Source organism: Diuraphis noxia, unplaced genomic scaffold (genome assembly GCF_037042655.1).
Source record: "Diuraphis noxia isolate RWA-SAM2 unplaced genomic scaffold, SU_Dnox_SAM2 contig0001, whole genome shotgun sequence".
NCBI lineage: Eukaryota > Metazoa > Arthropoda > Insecta > Hemiptera > Aphididae > Diuraphis > Diuraphis noxia.
The window spans coordinates 59,241,446-59,265,980 of NW_028301711.1; the positions used below are offsets into that span (position 1 = coordinate 59,241,446).

Here is a 24,535-nt window from a genome sequence, read left to right on the forward strand (position 1 = left end):
TCACATAAGTATATTAAATATTATGCATTATTATATAAGGTAAAACTCATGCTTTCAAATTATCTCACCTTTTTCATTGTTGTTGTCATATATTCCACTTAAGACTTCTGAAAAAAAAACGTAAAACAAAATCACCCCAGTCGCTTATGATAATTTAATAAAAATAAAAAAGTTTAAATAAAAATAAATAAACAAATAGATAAATAAACAAATAAAGACATTGTTTTGTTGACGATTATTTTTTCAAATACTAATTTTATAGGGAGTTTTATTGGCAGACTAGTTAGTGTTATTATGTTGTCGTCAACCGCAAAGAGAATTGAATCGTGAAAACGCGTAGAATGAATAAAATACACTATATAGGGTGTTTGATTTTCACCAAGTTTGTCCTCGTATAACCTATACAATATACATACTCGCTCGCTCATGCCAAATATATATAATTCTCCCCTCTGAATAAGTTTAGAAACTTACAAAGTTATTTGTATACTTATAATGGAAATTAATTAACTTTTTATACCTGCAGGTAAGTAAGCAGTAATCATACATAATTTATAATGAATGGGTATTTAAGATTTTTAATGTAAGTAAAAACCAAATGTTAAATGTTTAGTGGTTGATTGAAATAATAATGAGTAAAAAATGATTTAAAAATAAAAATAATATATTTATACCGTGTAAAATAAAAAATATAAGACAATAATAAATGAGAGAGATTGAACGAAATGTATAAATTACTTTGTAAATCCAAAATACTTATCAATTCTCAATTTTAATATTAAGGGTCGCTGGGTTAAGCTGGGTTAAGTATGTCCATCGTCACAAGGCTCATAAATTGTAAATAATAATAAATAACCTACCCTAACCTGTGTAATATGAACGATAAAAATAATTATCGAAGACACAGTTATAGAACTTGTAATATTAATGAATCGTCGCTGAATAAGCAACACCACCTATGTCGCGTTTTGGTTAAAAATATCTTCTGTCCTTCTGTGTATAATGCTGTAAAAATTATCTTGCCTCTTATTGATAATATAATTATAAATAATAATATAATATTTGCCAAAGACCAGTTGTATTCAAGTTTAACGAAACATGCTAGTATTAAGCTTTCGAGTATCGTGTTTTATTGATTTTTACATAAAAAAATATCGATTTTCGACCTCTACTCAAAATTAATCAATTAATAATGAAATCTGTTTCATCCGCGTTATAGGAGTATGAATAAACAACAAATATTATTGTTATTATTCTATTCTGAAAATCGCGTTATAATATGAATAATTATAATAACATATTTTATAAAGTCGTTACTTGCGGTTGGAAACGACAAATAAACCAAATTTTGGACGTACAATATTCACGCGAAATAATATGATTATGCATTTTAAATCGGTTCACACTTGCAGACCTCGCTAATCACCAATCTGTAAACGACGGTTTTTATCATTTTGAATAACTCATTCAATAACCATTTCGAGACAACGCTAAGTTTAAAAAACAATACAGTAGGTATCTACAGAGTGATTCTTTTATCAAACAACGCGCATTATTTAAAAAAGTATTGACTTTTTTCAAAATATTTTTTACATAGTTTCAAGTTGTTAAAAAACCAACATTTTTATTAAAAATTTGTCCACTACTCCGCTTGTCTAAACTTTAAATACTTATAACTCATAAACTACTCGTCCTAAATTCGTTTTTTATGAATCAAAATACTTAGAAAAATATTCTGCTTTGGAATATGAAATTAAAACTCTGTCGTCATTCAAAATAGTAAAAAACTTAAAAAATTATAAGGATAAAAAATATTTAAAAATATAATTTTTTAATAAAAACGTTGGTTTTTTAACAACTTGAAATTATGTAAAAAAATATTTTGAAAAAAGTCAACACTTTTTAAATAATGAGTGTCGTTTGATAAAAGAATCACCTTGTAGATTATAGATAAAAATTAAACAGTGTATTTGTTGTTTTTCCGAGGGACACAAAATAATAATAATAATGAAAACCAAGAGCAAACGTAATACATTATATTGACTAATAAAACACAGTAATAAATAAACGGGCCATCAGAATTGTCTGCAGAAAACCCGTACGGGAGTGAAATTAGCGTACGCATGAACATTATAATATATCGTACGCATATAAATTAGATCGTCGGGGTGAGTGACAACCAGCGTGTACGAATGGGCGGGTAAATACGCAGAAGTCGAAAGGAATTTCAACGGATTGGATGGCGGTTGCTGTCGAGGGCACATGAAATATATTTTAAACGCGACGTCGACCAAAATCTGGGACAGTTTTTTTTTTTTTGGCGGGGGGGGGGGCACAGAACCTACAAACCAAAATTCGGAAAACCGTACACGTTTGCGTATGCAACAGTATTTTGACGGCCTATTGTATATTATAGTGAACTAGAATCGCAATTCTAAGAGATGGTGTGTGCGATAGTGACACGGTTATTCTGGAGGCTACAAAGAAATTTAATGCAAAATAATAACTAATACGTCGTCAGTCAAAATCGTGTAGGTGCCTATAAGAATAGCCAAATTCCATGTATTTTTTATATTTAGGGTAAATTCAAATAGGAAAATCAATCCATAATTTGAAATATTAAATAACAGTCGATTAAATACCTCCGAGTCTTCTGCGATGAAACACTAACCTGGAACATACACATAAATAAAATAATAGACCTATACAACAATGAAATTATTATAGCCCCTGCAAATAAACTATAGCTCAATGCTACAAATTAATTAATGCTCACTACTACTATATACATCAATAATAAGACCAATCTTATCATACGCATGTTCAGTGTGGTCCCACTGGTCCACCACATCTCAAATAAAAATCTACAGTCAAAAGGATATACAGTTCTTAGAATAGTTCTATAAGCCCTTTGGTTCATGCGCGACAAGCAACTGCCTAAACCTAACCGTTTTTAGACATTTGGATCAATGCACAATTAAAAAAAAAATAATTTATGACTCAACTCATATGAACGAGATCTCCAGTACAAAATTGAGCAAAAATCGAAAAAACCATTAGATATATCACCCCTTTCATCGTCGTCCAAATAATTTTGTAATTTTACATATTCATCATATTTATCAGATTTGATAATCACAACGATTTTGCATTTTTTCTGCATAGGTGATATGTTTAATGTTAATGTTGTAACAATTAAATGAACAAAATAGATAATAATAATGTTTAGGTAGGTAACATTAAAACGTGATCCTAATTTTATAGTGGACCGTGGTATTTTTTTATATATATATTTATATTCACAAGGTATTAAGACGAGAAAACTCTGCAGGTCACCCCATACACACACCCAATTGCCGTAGCGAGATAATATTAAAGGAAACGCTTTCGTGGTAACGGCCTCGAGACTAAGTCGAGGGGTGATTTACAAGGATTGCGTAGATGCGTTACATAAAGTCCGTTTTGCCGGTCAATAAAAAAAAAAACAAAATCGACAACATTGTCTAACAACCTAACCGTATATCTGCGGTGTGTACTTTGTGCTCATCACGGTGAATGTGATCGGAAGCGTAAGTCAATGGAACAGGCAAGGGCGTCCATCTTTGGAAATACAGGGAGGAAACACTAAATATTTGCAATAATATTGACCATTATGTTAACCTGTTAACTGCTATATGTAAGTTTACGTAGAACAATATTTTATGACTGTATAATATATATACAATAGTATTTATTAATTTATCATAACTATATAATTATTTATTAAATAAATAGACTTGGTAGTTCAATTTTTAATAAAATATAAAATATACAACATAAATAGTTCACTTTATATTATTTAATTCTATAACTGTCAATAACTTAACTTAATACAATAACTTACTATACTAGAATAAATACTTAAAAAATAGTATCGATGAACATTAAAACAAAAACTGTAAATTCCTTTTGTTTTTTGAAAATTCGTCCACTACACCTTGAATTAAATTTAAATCATCAATTTTCTGTCCATGTATACTAAATATACATAGACCAGATAGTCGCTGCTCCGTCATAGTAGACCTTAAACACGTTTTTACACGGCGAAGCGTACTTATTTTTCTTATACCACAGACCAAGATCCGTGTCTATATAAATAATAATAATATATATAATAGTATAATAATTATATACATGTATCATCGACACCGAAAAGCCAGGGGAGGGACATGTCTCCCCCCTTGCCCTCCCCAATGGACGCCCTTGGGAACAGGAGTATTGTATAGGCAATTATTCTAGCATATTATTTTTCCATTGATATATCGAGTGCTTAAACGAAACGGAGATCAGTGTGACCTAGTTATTATCGGTCTATACTGGTTTTGATACCTAAACACTAAAAAAAAATAATACTGTAATACTAAAAACTATGATTTCACTTTTAAAATCACAATTGTACTCTTTAGTCTTTGAAAAACATTTCCAACAAAGAGATAAAATATATGTGAACAATTTGGATGTAACTGCTATGTCAATTGTATTCACTAAAAACATCCCCCGACACATAAATGTACTCGTAAAAGTATGAAACAATTTTTAAAATCGACTCAACTAAATTTGATTGATTTATTCGATAAAAAAAAAGATAAGCATATTTTATGTTCACATCTTTAACAAACAGAGCTCCTAATTAGAGAGCCACAATAATTATTTTCTACTGCATTATCTCAATGTCCATAACGGACCGTAATAAATCTGAGATTTTTCAGATTTTATCAGTTAGTTTAAAATGGTTTAGGCCAGTATGACTTAAAAAAAGTTGAATATTGTTTGTAGTACTCGTAACAATAATAATAATTCGGCGCTTCCAAACAGGGTCATGGTACAGTTTTCAAGTTCAAGTGAGAGACAGCTTGTGGGTGTAAGTAATGTGTAGTAAATATTATCACAGGCGGACAGGTATGACAAACACAACGATACACCCTGTATACAGCATAGTTAGGTGTGTGTAGGTACGCGTATTCGCAAGTGTTTTTTTTTTTTTGTTATCCTCTTGTACGAAAAAAAAACTAAACAAAAACAAAAACAGGTTTCGGTTTTGCTCCACACATACACACTACCAATATAAATTATATTCATTTTAATAAGCGAATTTATTGTGTGCGGATTACTATACCCATATCGCGGTATAATAGTGTTCGCGCGCGTGAATGCAACCATGCACGTATTATAATATTTATAATATTATAATACATTATCTGAGTTCGTTTAAGCAATCGAACAAATCCAAAATTGTTTGTACAACCGTGGGCCACGCAATCGTGTTTTCTCGTCACCATCGCGGGGAAACGGGAAAAACTGCACGGTGGCCTGTATAGTGTATTCTGATATTATATTCCATACGTTTTGCACACACACACACATAATATATCATGTATATAAATTGTGTTCTTGAATAAACATTCCGGAAAACTGGTATAATAGTCCAAGGAGAATCTATAAGGATAAAAAAAAAAAAAAAACAACACAACATAACATAACATATCCGAACGTTTTATTTTATGCTAATTCCTCGTTCCAGTGTGTATTATGTATAATATATACGTGTGAGTATTTGCTATAACTGCTCGACGTTTCAAAATCGAATAATTGTGCAAAAACGAGTTTTTGGCATTATTTTTTTTTTTTATCATTCAAATGTTTCGCCACTTATAGAATATAATATTTTATACCCATCGTCCGTATAATTATAACCATAATAATATGTATGAATAGTTATAATAATTATATAAAATATATTGTTACGAACGTTATCATCGTAATTATTGTAATAGGTGGTTCAACAGTCAATCGTAAACCACAATCGCATATAACTGTATGTGGTTGACGAGTTTTACGTTGATAAAAGTGATGTAACTTTCTGGTATTTGCATATTTTTTTCTCTACATAAAATTAAAAGGTCATGAAACAATTTTTGTCTTAAACGTCTTCTGAGATCACTTGGGATATTGCGAATTATAAGTAGGAAATTAAAGGACTACAGTGGTTAGATAGATTAAAGATGAGGAATTTATAAATAGGGTTTTAACGACGTTTTTAACTATTGCAGTGGGGAGGTCATTATTAAGTGTTGTATTTGAAACATAGAAGAGAGATTTGGTTATTTGGTGGAGACATTTGTATTTTGTTCAAGCTTGAGAGCTGAGTTCAGACATAGTTGAATTCCTATATACACAAATGACCATATTGGCTCCAAAATAAATTTATATTAGAGTGTTTTATTGTAAAGAATCGATTGTTAGAAGCAAATCAGTTAATAAGAATATGAAAAAGTGCAAATTGGTGGGGGTAGCCTAGTTAAATACCTAAGTACAATTTGCACGGCAGAAGGGTTGGACATATTATTGAGAATAATTATAGTAAGGCAGTTATTTGATCTGAACGTGAACTTCAGTACACATGGACTTGGATTCATTAATATAAATTCTCTGAAATTGTAAGGCATGTGTATTTAAATATTGTTATATTACATAAACCGCTGCTGCAGGTTTATCTATATGTATCAGTCGACCCGAAGACGATATTAATATTCCGTTTGTGAAAATGGAACATAAAATAACTATCAAAAAAAAAATAATAATCATAATAAATAAAAACGAATACTATACTGCACAAAATGAATAGATAGGTATATACTTACGGAATACAAAAACAATTATTTTCTATATAAAAACGGTCACCTTATAGATGCTATCTAATGCAGTACCTAGTTTTGTCTCTCTCTCTCTTTATATATATGTATAAACAGTGTATTCACATTGAAATTATTATGTTTGAAATAAAGATTCCGAATTTATTACACTAATATGCAGGACACGGACCTGCTGTTACTTAGACCCGAAGAATAAATTATCGTTTTCGGCTAGGTACCTACACACATCTATTATGGTTATATAGTAACATTTGTGCTTTGTGACGTAAGTAAGTATTAAATAACTATCTCAAACAAACTCATAATTACCATTAAAAGGTGCATAGGGTACGCACTATTTCTTGGTACACTTCGAATTTTTTTAAAAAAAAATTACTATAATATAATAATTAACATGATAATGTAATTTACATTAATGCATTTAAAGGATAACCAATATTGTCAGTAAACATGAATTAGTCCTAACCCATACAAAGTCTAAATAATATGCTAAAATATTCAATATTATCTACAATCTCCCACAAATCATCAAAGAAAATGTAAAGCAATCATATTTTAAACATACATCAATTAAATTAAAATATATCTAAAAAAATTTCAATACCAGATGACTTAATAACCAAACCATCATTATGATAATATATGGATATGGGTCCCAATAGGAATCTAAGGCCACGAAAACGATCTCCTAACCTTATTCACTTCAAAGTCCTATTTCCTCACTCTGAAAAGTGACCAAAACACATACTCGCATCAGTTGCAATAACATTCAACATACAACTTATTCAATGAAATTAAAACTTCGATAGAGTGGTCAAATTCATCAAGAAATCTACAGATTCGAATTTCACGTTATGTATATTGATGATCACGTTAAATTGATTTGAAAATCGACGACAGCGATATTATCAGAAATAACGTACCGGCTGCGATTACGGATATCATATTTTATTTTTGTCCCGTGCAGAAGGTCACACACGAATTTATCAAAATACTAACCGAAGTGTGGTCAACGACCGGCGTGGGATCTAACGTTCGTGACAACCTTATGATATTGTGATTGCACTTTTATATTATTATTTTATATATAATAATATGAATAAAGACATCATTGTCGTCTTGTCCGAGACAGGAATACAAATTTCAATAATTTTTTATTCATTTTAATTATTTCGTTGCGCTCACCACACGGCGCGCGGTTTGTGTATATGTATGTATGTGCGTGTATGTGTGTGAAAGAGAGAGAGAGAGAGAGAGTGTTACGAACACAACACGTGTTGTACACGCGTGCACAGATATGTATGCATTGTTTTATAACAATATAATATTATTATGATAGTATATATATATATTATTACGAAGTTATCGCCGTGCGGAGGTGGACGCTGAAATCCAGAGCCGCACACTCCGTTGTGTATTAGTTAAGGGTGGTAAAGTGAGAAATCGACGATACGATTTTTTGAATTTTTCTGTAGTGACATTGCCGATTTTCAAAAGGGGGGGGGTAGGCAGATCGAGAGACCAACGCACACACATTCAATGCACGAGGTCATAAAAATATAAACTAATTAAATGTTCATTTTTTTTTTTTTTATGTGACCAACCACGAGCATATTAACTATTGCAGTAGACGTTTTGACTTACTAAATTATTGTTATAAAGAGAATAACAAGTATCATAAATTTCAATGAAGTGTATAAAATCTAATATTATTTACGGATAAAACCACTTGCGCCGAAACAATGGACTTACCTACTGGTAGGAAAAGCAACCGTGCCGATGACTGCAGAAACTGATGATTGCGGGGTCGAGTTTTCTAGTGGTCCGCGATAATAATATTATATGTGGAATGGCAAGGCATTTTGATGTGCTTATATTATAATATTATTAATACCTACAATATTATGCAAATTTTGCTCGGAAAGAAAACGGAAAAATGTTTTTTTTTTTTTTTTTTTTGTTATGCGCTGCTATGTCTCCAACGGAACCGTTTCAAGGGCTACGCGCGCCAATCCTAAGTACCCTCTGTTTTTTATTGTCACTAGAGTGAAGCAGCCAAAACGACCTTTACCCGAACTTGTCGTAATGATATCGACCTCCCCCCTCTCTTAAAAAAAAAATATATATTATGAACTAAGCGTTGCACACCTACGGCGAAGGATTTTTTTTTAAAGGTTCGGGTGGATGTCTGAAGAATATTATTATATAATATGTTCGGGACAAAAGTATATAAGTCATTACGAGAATGCACTTAGGGTTATTTTTTAAATGGCTTTTATATAGTAATTTATTCTATAACCAACTGCATTATTATTTTTTTTCAAACTTTAGCCCTTTGTAGGTCATTCGCGGAGTTCAATAATATATTATGTGTACACTATATAATATACCTATGGATAGTTCATAAAAATACCACTATGTACAAAGTACTAAAGGGGTTATGGCTTAACTTCTCAATAAAATTTTGAGGACACGATCAATTGCATACATTCACACATATACAAGCCCACATACACAAGCACACATACACTAGCACACACACAAACGATTAAGTTCATATAGTATTCTATTTGTTATAGTATTATATTAAATTGGATTGTTGGGATTCATTTGAGTATCGGTATCAAACTATATCAAAATAATATGGATACCAAATGTTTTTGTGTATTTTAATCACGTTATAAAAATTGTTTTTGAGCGACAGTAAATTATACGATTCCCGCCAAACTACTAATTATTATTAGTTAATATTTACTTTAATGCCATAATATTCTTATAAATTTAGAAACACATTTCGGTCGTCACATAGATTTTTACAGATACGTGAAATATTATACTAAATCATATGCTAAAAACAGAAAAACCATCTGTTTCTGTATTGTACTTGCGTACGCGTTATACGAAAATAATATCCAATACTATCAGTTATTCTTCTCTGCTTTTTGTCATCAAATGAAAACCATCAAACTCACAAAAAAATCCATGTACGAATATCATTGTAATATAGTTAGATACTATTCAGGCTCAACCCATACATAGAGACTTTAATATAAATAATAATAATAATAATAATAAGCATTGTGCTCGATCACACGTCCGCGATATTGAAATTTTATTTGTTTCGTAGTGCTTATATACGTACGTACTAAGTACTAAAAACGTATATAGTTCCCATTCATCATCTATTATATATATATATATTATATACATATAAATAAAGAATGAGTAATGACAATAATATAACCGTTCTCACCGATGAGTCCGATGGTCCGGTTCGGTATAGTACGACGAGCGTATACATAATTAGAATTCAAATTTTACTGGCGACGGATAAATAATATATAATGCATCGAGTTTATATACGATCATAGTCACGTCGCTCACAAACCATCGCGGATCTACGGAATGCATTAGAATAATATAATATTATAAAATATGTTATAACTATTATTATTATTACCATCACTATGATTGTTATTCCGTTAATAACGGTGGCGATTTTAACTATTCTGAGGTGCGCGACCAGCAGTGGCGTGTCCTTGCCCTAATTATGAGCCTTGTGAGAGACGACATATATCATTATTAAATTGGACGTGCGATTCGGGCCAGAGCGCCGGTTAGTATTCTGACCGGCCGACCGCGTGAGACCCAATACTTAACCTGGAGAAAATATTACGTATCCGATATACATATACATAAAACGAACACATATACGAACGTATATTCACGAAGACGTGCTCGATCGAATACCAATGACCGTGGCGATGGCGGGTCGTGGTTCTCGCACAAGCATTTGGCAACAGTTTATATTATTCTCATCGATCAGGCTGAACAGGCGTGGGAGAGGAGCACGAGGAATAATATACCCCTTAACGAAAACTACGCGTTGCAGACATTTAGCGAAAGAGTTTAAAAAAAAGATAGAAAAGAAAATACATAGTGATAGAGCTGGAGGGAGAGACGAATTCATCTGTTTTACTTACCGGTCGCCTAAACTGTATAAATAACATATTGTAATGGAAACATTTGAATCGAATAACATCTCACTCCCGTACACAGAATTTTCTGAAGAAACTGAATATTAAATATATATATATATATATATATATACCTATATACCTAAGTAGTATTTCAGAATTAGTAGCGAAATAACACCATTCAATTACCTACAGCTGGTTATAATAATGATTTTTACGAAACAACGAGTTAGATGATTAAGTTATAAAAAAAATAATCGAAATCCCTGTGAATTCTTATACTGTGGTTTCATATCATACCTATAACCTAACCTAACCTAGCGATTGTTGTGATTACATATTATGAATTTGAATGGCAACAGATAACACAGATATATGAATTTTGGAAGACACAATAATTATAGTTTTTCGTATATTTTTAAAACACTGTGTAATCACGACCTATACAATTGTATTAAGTATACACGAACCATATATTATTATAATTAATTATTAAAGTTTAATGTTGGATTTTCACCTTTAATCAAATTATTAACAACTAAAAATAGTTTTTGATAGTTATATTACTAGTATAAATCTATAAAATTAAATTAAATTGCATTTTACCATTATATATAGATTATTTATTTCGTATAATTGTAATAAAGTCTTGTACCTAATATAACTTGTAGTAAATTGCATAAGTAAAAAGTTTAAATATATATAAACATAGAGAATTATGTAAGCCATATATTGATATATATTATGTTTGATAACATTTAGGAATATGTATTTTATATACATTTGCATTTTTATATTTAAAAAAAAAATAGATTACACCAAAAAAAGCATCATAATCCTGTAAGTAAAATTGTATTAAGCATATTTTATAATACATGTATTATGTCTATTTTCAATGAAATTTTGAAATTAATAACCAAAAACAAAATTTAGGTTTTTTAACATTCAATATTTTGGATAAAAGAATAGTTAAACTATTTGCTATCAATGGAAATGTTTTAATTGGTACATATAAAATTGTTTCATTTTTTATTTTAGCATAGTTATAAGTAATATTTAGACTCTAAATATTAGAGCATGCCAGCAGAAATATTTATATGACTTTTAGGGATAATAGATAATTCTCATCCTTAAACTAATAAGGTCTGTTTAATTAAGAAAAATATTATTATTGGTATACCTAGGGACGAATTTAAAACGAATAAAGTGTACCATTTTTCAAGATGACTATCTTTTAAGAGATTAAGAGCTATTTAGATATAATTATTATCCATAAAGTGCAAGTCCATCTTTTATGATCATTAGTCAATCAAGAGATATGAAGATTTAAAAAAATATTTCATTCACACAATTGTTATGAAAGGGGCGATAAAAGTCATAAAGTCATTTAAACTTTTCCCTACGGTATCAAAACTCTAAACATGTCATTAAAAACACTCCCATGGCTGATGAAAATATTTAAGTTATAACAAACCCATATAATATGACTGTATTACTATATAACGCTCCGTATGGCTTTATTCCCAACAATTCAATATAATATAATATTTATTAATTGTATTATTTCTTTTATTATTATTATTATTATTAGATTATATTTAATTTATTCAAAACGCGCTTACCGTGACTATTGATGTAATTGGCTAAATACAGGTCCAGCTCACGAACGGACACGTTGATGTGATAAGGGTTCACGCACAGACTGGGATGTGTGCACTCCGGTGACTTTTCTAACCGTTCTCCATCCGTGCTTTCGAGTGGAATCGCCTTGAACAGTATCACCATGACGAGGTCCAGCCGCCATACCTGTAACACGCGATTATTTGTCGGTTTTAACAAAATTGTACATAATAATATCATCTATACGACCACAATATTATGTAAGCAAGAACGGATTAATTTTTTTCCGCCTATACAATAATAACGCTAACAATACAGTTTTTGCCGCCCTTGCCTAACACAGTGGCGTATTTTGGGTGATTTCTCGGCAGTGGGGCGAGGGGAGGTGTCGGACATTTAACGAATATACATATATTAAAATAAAAATAGTAAATTACAAAATAGATGATAACATCAATTTTGAGGCTTGATTTTAAGTCAGGGGTTGGCCAGACAAAATACGTCACTGGCCTGACCTAACCTAAATAACCTATACAGTAATAACGCACTTTATATTGTAGTATAAGAGTCATTCAATCATTGTTGGCAAGTGCGTAAATCCCAAACGGTCGATTTTCGTTTTGTATTCCATATTTTGATTGACGAGACACTTTGAAAAACTATACACAATCGTTGCGTACAACAGCGGTTCAGTCGTTTACAACCCTTGACAGATTAATAAGGGATGGTGTGGTTGTAGGGCATTAGGATAATATACGTTTTTTACAGATTGCTAACCACCGAAAAAATGTTACGCTTGGTTTGCATTTATATTATTATATTATGATCCTTATCAGCGCTCGGACAATATTTCCAGCCCTCATCATAACTCCCCTTCGTTTTCAACAATGCGCGTATACCAACGTAGCTCGTGTGTATGTACAAAGTGCGTCGGATGACGATTATGTTCAGCTAGACATTTGAATTAATTCGCCGATGACGTACCGAAATGTCAGACTTGTAATCAAACTTTAACACGTTTACTATGATAATTCCAATAGAGATAAGCCTATCTAATTTACAACTTTAATAAATTAAACAAACTATATTTTATGAAAAAATTTCAATTTCTCAAAATAGAAAAAATTCAAAATCACGAAGTTTGACTTGTGTACATTTTGTTAGAACCTCGGAAGAGAGATAAGAGATTTGGTCTTGGATAGGATCAGTTAGTATTTTTCAGGTCTAGAATTATTTTTTTTTTTAAGAGCCGTTTTGCAGAATCATGTATACGTATCGGAATCAAGAGTTTGAATTTTAAAACTAAAACACGAAATGTATACTTGCGCAGTTGCTTATGTTATTCTATAGTATAATATTCGTGATATAATACGAAGAGAAAAAACAATTCATTTAAACAAAAATACAAACATATTAATATATTGTTCTTCTATATAAGTACGATTTGAATTGAAAGGTTACTATTAATGGTAAATACAATTATTATGTCTATAGTTTTTACAACTTTATAAAGTGTTGAATTGAAAATCAATTTGCGTACACGGCAATTGAGCTCATACAATCTTCTCATATCTATCGTGTTTATCTATATTACTAAAAATGTATATATTACCGATCTATTTGGAAATGTACAAAAATTATTAATCAAAAGACAACGGAAATAAATTTAAAATGTAATGGATTTTGAATCTATTCTAAATTTGTAACATCATGTCATGAAATATATAAAACCACAAATATGAAGAAAAAAAATGGAGTATGATTGAATGTCATAAAATATTATATTGTGTGTATATTTTGTTCTGTGGAAAAATAATAAAAATTCTTCTGTTTTTTTTTTACGAAACACCTACGATATAAATGTAATAACTTCACATGTGTATGTATAATATATACATATAACACACGCACAGTGTACACTCAAAACACAGCAGGAGTGATGCGTTTTGTAAAATAAATCCGTACAACGACCTGACACTATATGCAATAATATATTACGACGCGAATAATGGCTACAATTGCTAAAGGTCAAATTCGAATTTTCTGATGACTTCCTGCAGCTACACCAAACTCGCTATGTTGTAAGTAATACTTACATAATAATACTATAGTACTTATTTGAAGTTTATACAGAGGGGTTATCTAAATATATTAAGTTCTCACCCCCTTCTTATGCATTTTTTCGAGTTCTGATTTTCAAATACCTACGAATATTTTTTATATTAGTTAAAGAGTGAAAAGGAAGATTTGAGAATTACAATACTAAATATTAACCTATTAACGCTTTATAATCGATAAAAATTGTCTGAGTTTAAAATATAATATACTAGATCCTGCGATATTACATTTATTTTATATTTCAGTAAAACCGTTTCTAATGACAATCAGATACTGTCCATAGGTACTACATACATTTAAACAACTCAAAAATTAATCGTTTAATTTTGATTAAAATTAAAAATTTGTCATTAAAAAAAAATTGCATCGCCACAGGACTCTCTTTAAATGGTATATAAATTTAAAATTTAAATAATGGTAATTTTATGAGTACACAAAAAAAAAAAAAAAAATCAAGATATAAGAATTTAAATTAATTCATCAATTAAAAAAAAAATGAGAGTCATCATGCTTGGTGAATCGTCCTGTATATACAATATATTTATGGACAATGGCTACGGGTTTTGTTTCAAACTACGAGTAGTTTACCGGGGTCGTCAATATTATAACATTATTTGAATCGTCGACGTAAATAACCGAATAATAAAAAAATAATAGTAATGATGTGGTCGGCATGCGGTATTTCCGTCGGTAGTATACTAGTATAATATATATATACAGTACGCACACGGGTTAGGTGAAATAAAAATTGTATTTCACAATCAGCGTAACACTAAAATGTAATGGACAATAAATTTCGCTAATTGGATGCGACAGACACCTCGTTGGTTCGTAAATTAGCAGGCCACCTTCGATGTATTTCGCCCGAAGGCACATACGCAAACACACACACACACTTATATACGCTCATGAGACTCATCGTGAACTCTGTTAGGTTTCGGTTTGGAGACAGCGAAGAAGCCGAAGACGAGCCGACCAGAGATCGAAAATGTATAATATAATTAGTTAGGTATTGTATTTTTAAACCGATTATTGCAACACTTTAATATATACGGTAACACTGCTGCAGTAATGAGTATCGGATTCGAAATTAACATTTTATAATGAGATTGGACGGACAAGATTGAGTGCAATCAAACCCAGAAAATGTGTTACGTCTGTAAGATTTATAGTAGATCGTAGACGACACACACACACACACACAATGTATACGTACTATATATGTACATTTATACATATATCTGAGTGAGAGTGTGTAATTTAAATCACGGTTTTAATTGACAATTCTTTCGACAGTGTGTATGAATGTTTTGGGTGTTGTCTTTCGGAGGTTAGCTGCATCAGTTGTACACTTTTATATTACCTATATATTATATTCCTATGGGCTATGACACAATAACGCATATACTTATTCAATTTCTTACGATTTTTGTTTTGAAATTAATAATACATTTTATTTTGTCATTGTACGTTTGGATAACGCTATTATATAATCACAAATCAGAATATTTTATAGCCATACAATACGTACGTTTTTTTTTTTTTTTTTTACAATTGGTAATAAAACACAAACATTTATTTTCGTTGTGTTGTTATTTGTGGCTGAATAATAACGTGCAAAAGCTTAAATTTTGAATGTATCTATTTCTTATCATCAATTATTAGATATGTTTCGATAGTGGAAATAATAGTCTTTTAAAAAATATAAACCTGTGCCTACCATTTCAATGCCTGTCATCCTAAATTAAGCCACGAAAAATTAGGCATAATAAATAACATATACGGTAAGTCGGTAAACAATATTTAATTTAGTAGTGATGACAGCGAATAATTTAGTCACTGGACGCTACGTCACACACATAATGAACTAAATTTGCATTCCGAATTTCCAATACAGTTCTGTTGTTTTTTGATATTATAGTAATTTACCTAATATTAAACTTAAATACGATAAAATATTATTTATGATTTCTTGTATTGGAAATGTTTTAGATATTTTAATTTTATAGCAAGTCAAAAAAAAACAATAATAACTTAAAAATTATTATTACTTTGTAAATAGTTCTTAAATAAAGTATCTATACCTATTGTTATTCACTACGAAGCATTTGTTGCATTATAGTTTAAAATTTATCTCGAATTTCAACACGCTACTTGTCATAATTTTTTGCTGCGTTTTGAACTTAAAATTATGAACGCAATAAATTGTCCAATATCCTTCATAGCAGTACCCTGAAGAATCAATATAATAGCAGCCGATAATAGAACAAAAACATGTCAAGCATAATAGATTAAGCACCAGAAATACTAAATTTGAAAATGTAGTAGAAATTTCTTAATCATTTTATGATTTTTATGACTTGAATGACCTTATGAATTAGTTTTGATAGGTACCATATAAATATATCGGATAATATAAGGTGTATTATATAGTTATTTACATCCAACATCTCACCATATACTATACGAAAAGTGTTATACAAGTTTTTCTATTGTGTTCATATATATTTATGGTAATAAAATTGTGCCATTATTTTAAAGAAAAAAAACTATACAAAGAAAAAAATTTGATTAAACTCCAACGAATTATTCACTGATAACTAAATGGGTTTAATAAATTTAAATAATTATTGATAAACGAAAGGTTGTAGAAGTTCAATTCAGACTCATCCACGTGGACGTCCAAAATTACCTTTCTCAAACAATCTAGTATAACAACGCGTAAATATAACACGCCATACATATTCAGGATTTTACAAACATTTCCGATATTCCGCAAAAACTTGATCGATCTCTGAGTAATTTGTATTATAGCAGTCTAATGACCTTGAGTGTACTTATTATTTCCTATTTATTCAAATATATACTTAAACAATATAGGTGAACTTATAACTGCATACATGGAGTTGATCAGATGTTCGCCTCATCCAACATATACCAAAATGCGTTTATCTCAGTGCGGGTGCAGGTGTATTGTATTGCATAATACATATGATATTATAACCACTAATTATTCATTATTTTTGTCGAATGAAATATAAACGTTGCAAATTCAAAAAATTATATTGTACACTCTTGACACTTCAGTGCAGGCGTTCCTGATATAATGGCAACAAGGGAGTTTCTTCCTTCCCTCGGAAGTTGACGTAAACACGATGTACTCGTAGTGTTTGTAAACTATTAACTATTACAATTCAACATTCCCAACTATTTTATAAATCAATAATAGTCACCGCCGGACTTTGTACATATTACATAGGTATACCTACTTGCGGGACGTCAAAATTGTCACTTAAAATATGGTCATGCAGCACGAGTAACATGAGTATCTACCGGATAATAATACTATTATTGGGCTGTAACGATATCGCGTTTGTTTCGCATTTACACGTCGTCATTACCCCCGGGGTCTCAAAATAACGATTATAAAAGACGATGACTTTAATCGTACGCGCAGTATATGCACGGGCGGCACATAATATGATATCGCGTGTGCGTAGAGGTATACATCACAGCTGCCGATGTATTACGATATTGTGTAGTCGATTGTGTAAACAAAAACGGGTAAAAAAAAAAAGAATAAAATATAAACGGAACCGACCGCAGTATAAAGGAGGAACAACGAGACGAGCACCTTTTTGATTTATACGCGTTACATCGTATCAACGAGAGCGAAAAAATATGCATAACACCGCCACTATACATATACACACACATATATATATATATATATATATAACCTACTACTATACGGCGGCATAATATTGTAAACCGAAAACGTCACGTCGTTGTCGGGAGACGCGTTTTTTATGTACGTGTTTTTTTTTTTTTGTTCTCCTTTCGAATACATTACAGGTATAGGATGAGGTACCTATACATATAATATTATTACACACACGTACAACACGTATATAATGTGTACACACGAGCAGTGTGTATAGCTATGGGTCACCCGATGTACGTCTCTCGGGTTCAGTGTAGAGAAATATACTTCGGTGTACAATATACGAGTATAACGCCACTGCAGAGGACGCGTTTAAGCTATAATACGTATTATGTACGCCTGACGCGCGTGATGGCCAAGACGATGTGCCTATACATATACATCAAACGCGTATTATAATAAACCCGCTGTATACATATATATATATATATATATATATATATATATGGGTAGTGTATATTATTACACAGACATCTGATTTATTGCTATCGGATTCGATTTACGACCGGAATCTCTGCACCTGTACTTACACTTTATTGCCATGTTGTTTTTGTTGTTGTTATATAATTATAATAATATATATAAATATTGTATATATGTATGTACGCGTGTTATATTATAATAATATTATATACCTACGTGAGTCCGGTGGCGTTATCTGAAGCTGGGGGTGGGTGGGGGAGGGGGGGGGGGGAGAAGCGATTAAAATTTTCGACATTTTCTTGTAAAATTCTTGATGTTCAACACAACCTCGCGACCAAACAGTTTTTCGAATTTTTCATTTTAACATTCATATTTGTTTTTAATTTATTCAATTCTAATCTGATCCACATGTAAGGTGTATTCCACTGTACTGTGCTGGAATGTTTCTGCATCGCGAGTATTGATTTTCTAGGATGCAGGTACTGCCGGTACTGGACGAACTCAGAAAATAGAAAATAGTACATGATATTATATTATGTTTAATCAAGTACTTTAAATGATGAATAAACGAATTGATCAAAAGAAACCACTAACTAGACTAGCTATTTAAGATAGAGAAAACGGGTTCTCGTAAAACGAATCATATGAGACTTCGAGTAAAAATTTAAAGAAAAAATCGGGATAAAAAAGGCATTTGAGAACATAATATATTACCTACACCTGATATGCTAGAGTTGCTTGATATAATTATAAATACAAGATTATCACGAAAACGAGTGCATCTGAAAAACCTCACATTACAGTTTGTTAAAATTATTGTTGTGAATTGTATTCGCGATTATTGCATGATTATTATATTATTGAGGTGGTCAATATTCTGAGATAGTTCTGAAGATATTCTGATAAAAATAATTATTTATAACATTAGCGAGATTTATTTATTGTATTGTATAATATTTATATTGTATATTGTACAGAGAAATATATGCGCATTTTTAACTATTAAAAAGAATTCCGTCAAAAATATGTAATACAAGTGTAACTGGTTTGGATGACTTGTTTCATTATTTATGTCCTCATTTTCTTGATCACGATTATTTTTTAACGCATTTAAACAATAAATTATGATCAGACGGCGTTGTAGATAGGCTATTCGGGTACACCATTGTCGTAGGTATGATTTTCCCAGTACCTAGGTATAACAAGTACAGTAGGGTCTCGATTATCCGAACACAGGCTAATCCGAAAGACGCGGTAATCCGAACGGGCTTGAGAATTATCTTATCGCCATAATATGTACATACTACATAATATGTACATATTATGTATGTATTTATAAATAATATTTTCCGGTAATAAAGTTTTTCAATTATGTGGGACAAGGCTACCAATTCATAACGGGAACCAATGTACAAAAAAAAATCAATATTTTAAATGGTAAAGTTCATAATTAATATTAATATTTTTATGTATTCAATGTCTTTTGAAATAACGAGTTTTTACACGATTAATACAAATAAAAATAAAATTTCATATTTAAAATAAAAATAAAATTGATGTTTTTTTTTTTTAAGCCATAGGTAATCCGAACAAATCGCTAATCCGAACGACCCCTTTCCCCAATCTCGTTCGGATTATCGAGACCCTACTGTATACTGTATAGTTTGTTGAAAATTTATCTAAGTATACGATAAATTAAATTAAAACCTATTTAAGATAAAGAGTTGAGTGAAATTAATATGAGTATATATCATAACTACTGAATGCAATTTTAATAAAAAAAAACCAAAATTCAGTTAGAGCAATATTTTTCACTTTTTTATGGAATTGCAAATACAATTATTTTATTTTAAATGTATTTATAAATAATAATTAATTAATAATCTTGTCATATTGATCATTTGTTAACCATATATGTGAATATAGAAATTTAACTAAACATATAAAATATATATGTTATTAATTAATATAAAGATATTATATATATTATATATATAATAAACATAATAATATTTGACAAAAAGGTAAAAAAAATCACCCATAATTACCAGTACAATAAGTCCCTAAAACTTATCAGAATTCAGAATGATGGTAATAGCTTTAAAATTTCATTGATTTACTAAATTTAATATATTAAATAAAAGATTGTTCAAAAGCTCATTCAATGGCTGGAGGGTTGCTTATTATACTGACCTTTCTGTGACGTACAAAGGGAATTGTACTATAATAATATGGTTGATTGATAATCTAAAAATTCATTACGGTGTTCACTCTGAGGTGACGACATCTTTTTATGACAATTATATTATTTTATTCCTACATAATTAATTGCAAGTTTAATACAACTACCTATATAATAGGGTCTGATATTTTAAAAATTAAATGAAACAGCTTGTGAAAAATAATTTTCATTTTCCTTCGAATGTTATCGGATATTTATTGCATTTTAATGACTTAATAAATACGAGTAATCTCACATGTTTTATATTAACATATGCACCCGATCAACGATATAAAGGAAATGTACGTTTGTATATTATATTTATTGGCCATCTAAATAATTTTCATTAAAAGATTTAAAAATAATTGAAATGTGTAAGAGTTTAAGATAATGAATTCAAATAATATGAAAATTAAAAATATGGATATGAACGTTAAGTAATTCAAAATCTACATTTAATATTATTGTGTACAACGTCTACCTGACCGACAAGACAGGTTTTGTGACGGAAAAAAAAACAACGTTACCTACTTCAATAAAAGAGTCTTTATTAAAGACAATAATTACAATCATGCATACGTCTCAAAAAAGTTCTGAATAAACTTCGATGTGATGAAAAGCTTTAAAAAATATCTGTTATATACTCGTGTCGTTTAGTTACTATATACATAACACTTGCGAGAGTGTAGTAATTTTAACTTTCTCTTCCCCGTCGGGGTTTTTTTTTGTACTTCTCGGGGTTTTATGTTCTATACATCTATATACTATGGCGTTACAGATTATTCGCCGAAACAAAACCTACTTTACATTTTATGACCGCAATCGGTTCAAATTGTTTTAAATAATTTGATTTTACTTAGTGTGATTCAACAGAGATCGAATTTGTACAATTTTATGAGGCTTACGATGAAATGAAATTACGTTCTTTACCTAACCTAACGCGGTCGTATTATATAAATAATCATATCGTTGTTTTGTCAAACTTATTTTTCCTAATGCTAGCCCCCTCCTTCCCTCAATCACATTGAACAAGCACTATCTCCATCATCACAATCCCGGTGTAATGACTGTTGAGGACGTGTAGTATGCGCACGGAGGAAGGAAACAGACTGAACACCATGCTGTAAGTACGGCGTGGCCGCGTGGGTATCGGTTGAGACAACGACGACGTGCTCGCTAGGCTGTCGCGCGTGCATTTTTGTGAGAACGGAACACGTTGGCGGCGGCGGAGGCATGGCACGTGAACTGAATGTGTAAAAAATGTCGACAACGAAGAACGAAAAATAAAAAAATAAAACATGTACCTACGAGGTGACGTGATGTGGGAAAGGCAATATAGTCTGCCGTCGGTTTTAATCTGCGCGATTTCGGCCTTATATATTATGCATTTATGCGCATGAACGTTATTTTCATTATTAAATCATCAATTAGTTCAATGATAATTTTGACGACCATCCGAAACGTTATCAAAAAACAAAAATAAACCAATAAGACGTACGAAACCAATTGTCATTACACACGATCGCTTGAAAAATAGAAATAACAATGTACAATTCACGGTAGGTACCTGCTTTAGTTGTGGAATATAATTTTTTGAGATTTGTTCTCGATATAATAGAGGAAAATATTTAAATAAATCTGTATATCATAAACATATACTAACTGTGAATTTAATATTCGCGCCACCGAATAAATTTTATATTCTGAACAGTTATTACTCAAAAATTCTTTTGTAGGTTGTGTCACGGGAAGCTCATTTATTTTTAGAGTATAACGAAAATAATAAGATACACCTGCACTTAAAATTCGAAATAAAAAAAGAATATGTGTGTACATTTAAAATGAGTTTTATAATCAACAACAAGTAAGGTAAATCCGCGCCGGCAAGAAATATTACATTATTATTATTCGGTAGGTTAGGTTAAGGCGAGTCTGACGTATAAAATTGTGTACACTACGACATTGATAAAATGCAGTAGGAATTTTAATGACAGCATTAAACAATTTAAAAACGTTATTTTAGTTTAACGTTTTATAATAATCCTATGAAAATTCATGTATATCATTTATTTTAATTATTATATTATAGCTAATCAAATGTATAGGTACACATATTCTACATGAACAGTTTCTTATTGACTAGTAGTATAAGGAATAAATGTATAAAATATACAAATAATTTCGAAAAACACCTCGAAGAAAGTTCAATGTGAAGTTGATAAATATAATGATTTGTTGAAGAATTTTCATAGCTGGTGGTAAAGTAATTATATTATTTAAGATCAATTTTTATACAAAAACAATGCAATGTATAATAGAATTAAAAATATATTTTGATTTTGCATTTTTTTTTTTCATATTTTACCATTTTTTATTGTATATTATAAATCTTAGACCTAAAATATTATAATAGCTACGAATCAGAAATTAAATATTTAAGAGAACGTGATTCCCGCATGTGTTGTCTCCGTCTTACAAGTGCGTAACCCAGGAATTTTTACGGCCAGCAGAATAAGTGTCTGTTAGTTTAAAATTTAGAGTGACTTAAAAATGTATTTACAATTTTAAAATACTCATTACTCGCTTCAAAGTTAAAATATGATAAAAACCTATGAGATTGTCTAGATAATAACCTTACCTTTAAATTTTATTGCAGATCAAATCACTCTAAATTTTAAACTAACAGAGCTACACGTGTTCTGCGGTTCGTACAATTGCTATGTTAGCCATTTGTGAGACGGAGACAACACATGCGGGTATCATGCGTCTTCTTAATATTTTAAAGCTGCAGGGATCTCCAAACTACGGCCCACGAATTAGTTTTCACTCCCCCCCCCCCACCCCCCCCCCCCCACTAGGACAGTAAATAACCTAAAAATAAGTGTAATATCCAAAGTCGTTAGGGCACACACGTGGAAATTATCATCTGTAATATCATAATTATATAACCAAGTATATTATAGTATATTATAAGAACTATTGTGTAAAGTATTTAAAAATATTATGTTATATACTTATATTATTTCTATAAAATAAAAATGTATTTATTCGTATGTACTTTTGGCGACCCCTGTTGTATAGTAAATTTATTTATATTTAGTAATTAATTTGTTTTTTTGATTTTTCTCTACAAAATCCAACAATGTTTTAATATTAAAATATATTGAGTATTATATTATTACGTTTTTTTTTTCACTTACATTAAAGGTTGCGTCCAACAAACACGTTCCACATCGCATTAAGCTGAAATCACCGTTTATCCTATACCTACATTTACTGTAATATGCTCAATATTTCATAAACTGCCGAGTTCTAAATATTATGTTATCGTTTTATTTTAGGGCTCTTATAGATAAATTTTCCGGAATATGATGAAGAAACCAAAGTAAATTGATCTCAGTTTTCACGAAACATAAATGTGAAGCTGTCCAATAACATTAATTCAACTTATAATATGGTAGCAAGAAAGTACATATATTGTATTATTGCAAAAAGGAATTGTTACATAACGCAACCAATTAAATGGTAATAAATAAACATAATATTTCTAAAATGTACACCCATACTCATGATGTTTACTGTAAAAGTAATAAAAACTGTATAGTTTTTGATTATCTAATGCTTTAACCGTAAATTTGAATATACCTACGCGTTTTGTTGGTACAGAATAAAAATTAAATAAACAGGTACTGTATGCATTGCATGTTAATAATTATTAGAAGATAGTTAAAATAAAACAAGTTAATGAAAATCAATAGAA

The 24,535-nt window shown here is 30.4% G+C and overlaps 1 protein-coding gene across 11 annotated transcripts in view; it reads right to left on the minus strand.

Annotated features, from left to right (window-relative positions):
• The window catches only part of NfI (Nuclear factor I), a 165,867-nt gene that overhangs the window by 46,969 nt on the left and 94,363 nt on the right, over positions 1-24,535 (minus strand). For 9 of the 11 annotated variants that reach the window (XM_089217837.1, XM_089217813.1, XM_089217825.1 and 6 more), the window contains exons 4-5: positions 12,292-12,475; positions 69-107 (exon numbers count right to left, since the gene is read on the minus strand). In XM_089217837.1, the coding sequence (XP_089073963.1) occupies positions 69-107; positions 12,292-12,475 (223 nt within the window). The remainder of the gene's footprint in view (positions 1-68; positions 108-12,291; positions 12,476-24,535) is intronic. The other 2 variants (XM_089217829.1, XM_089217844.1) reach the window with 1 other exon arrangement.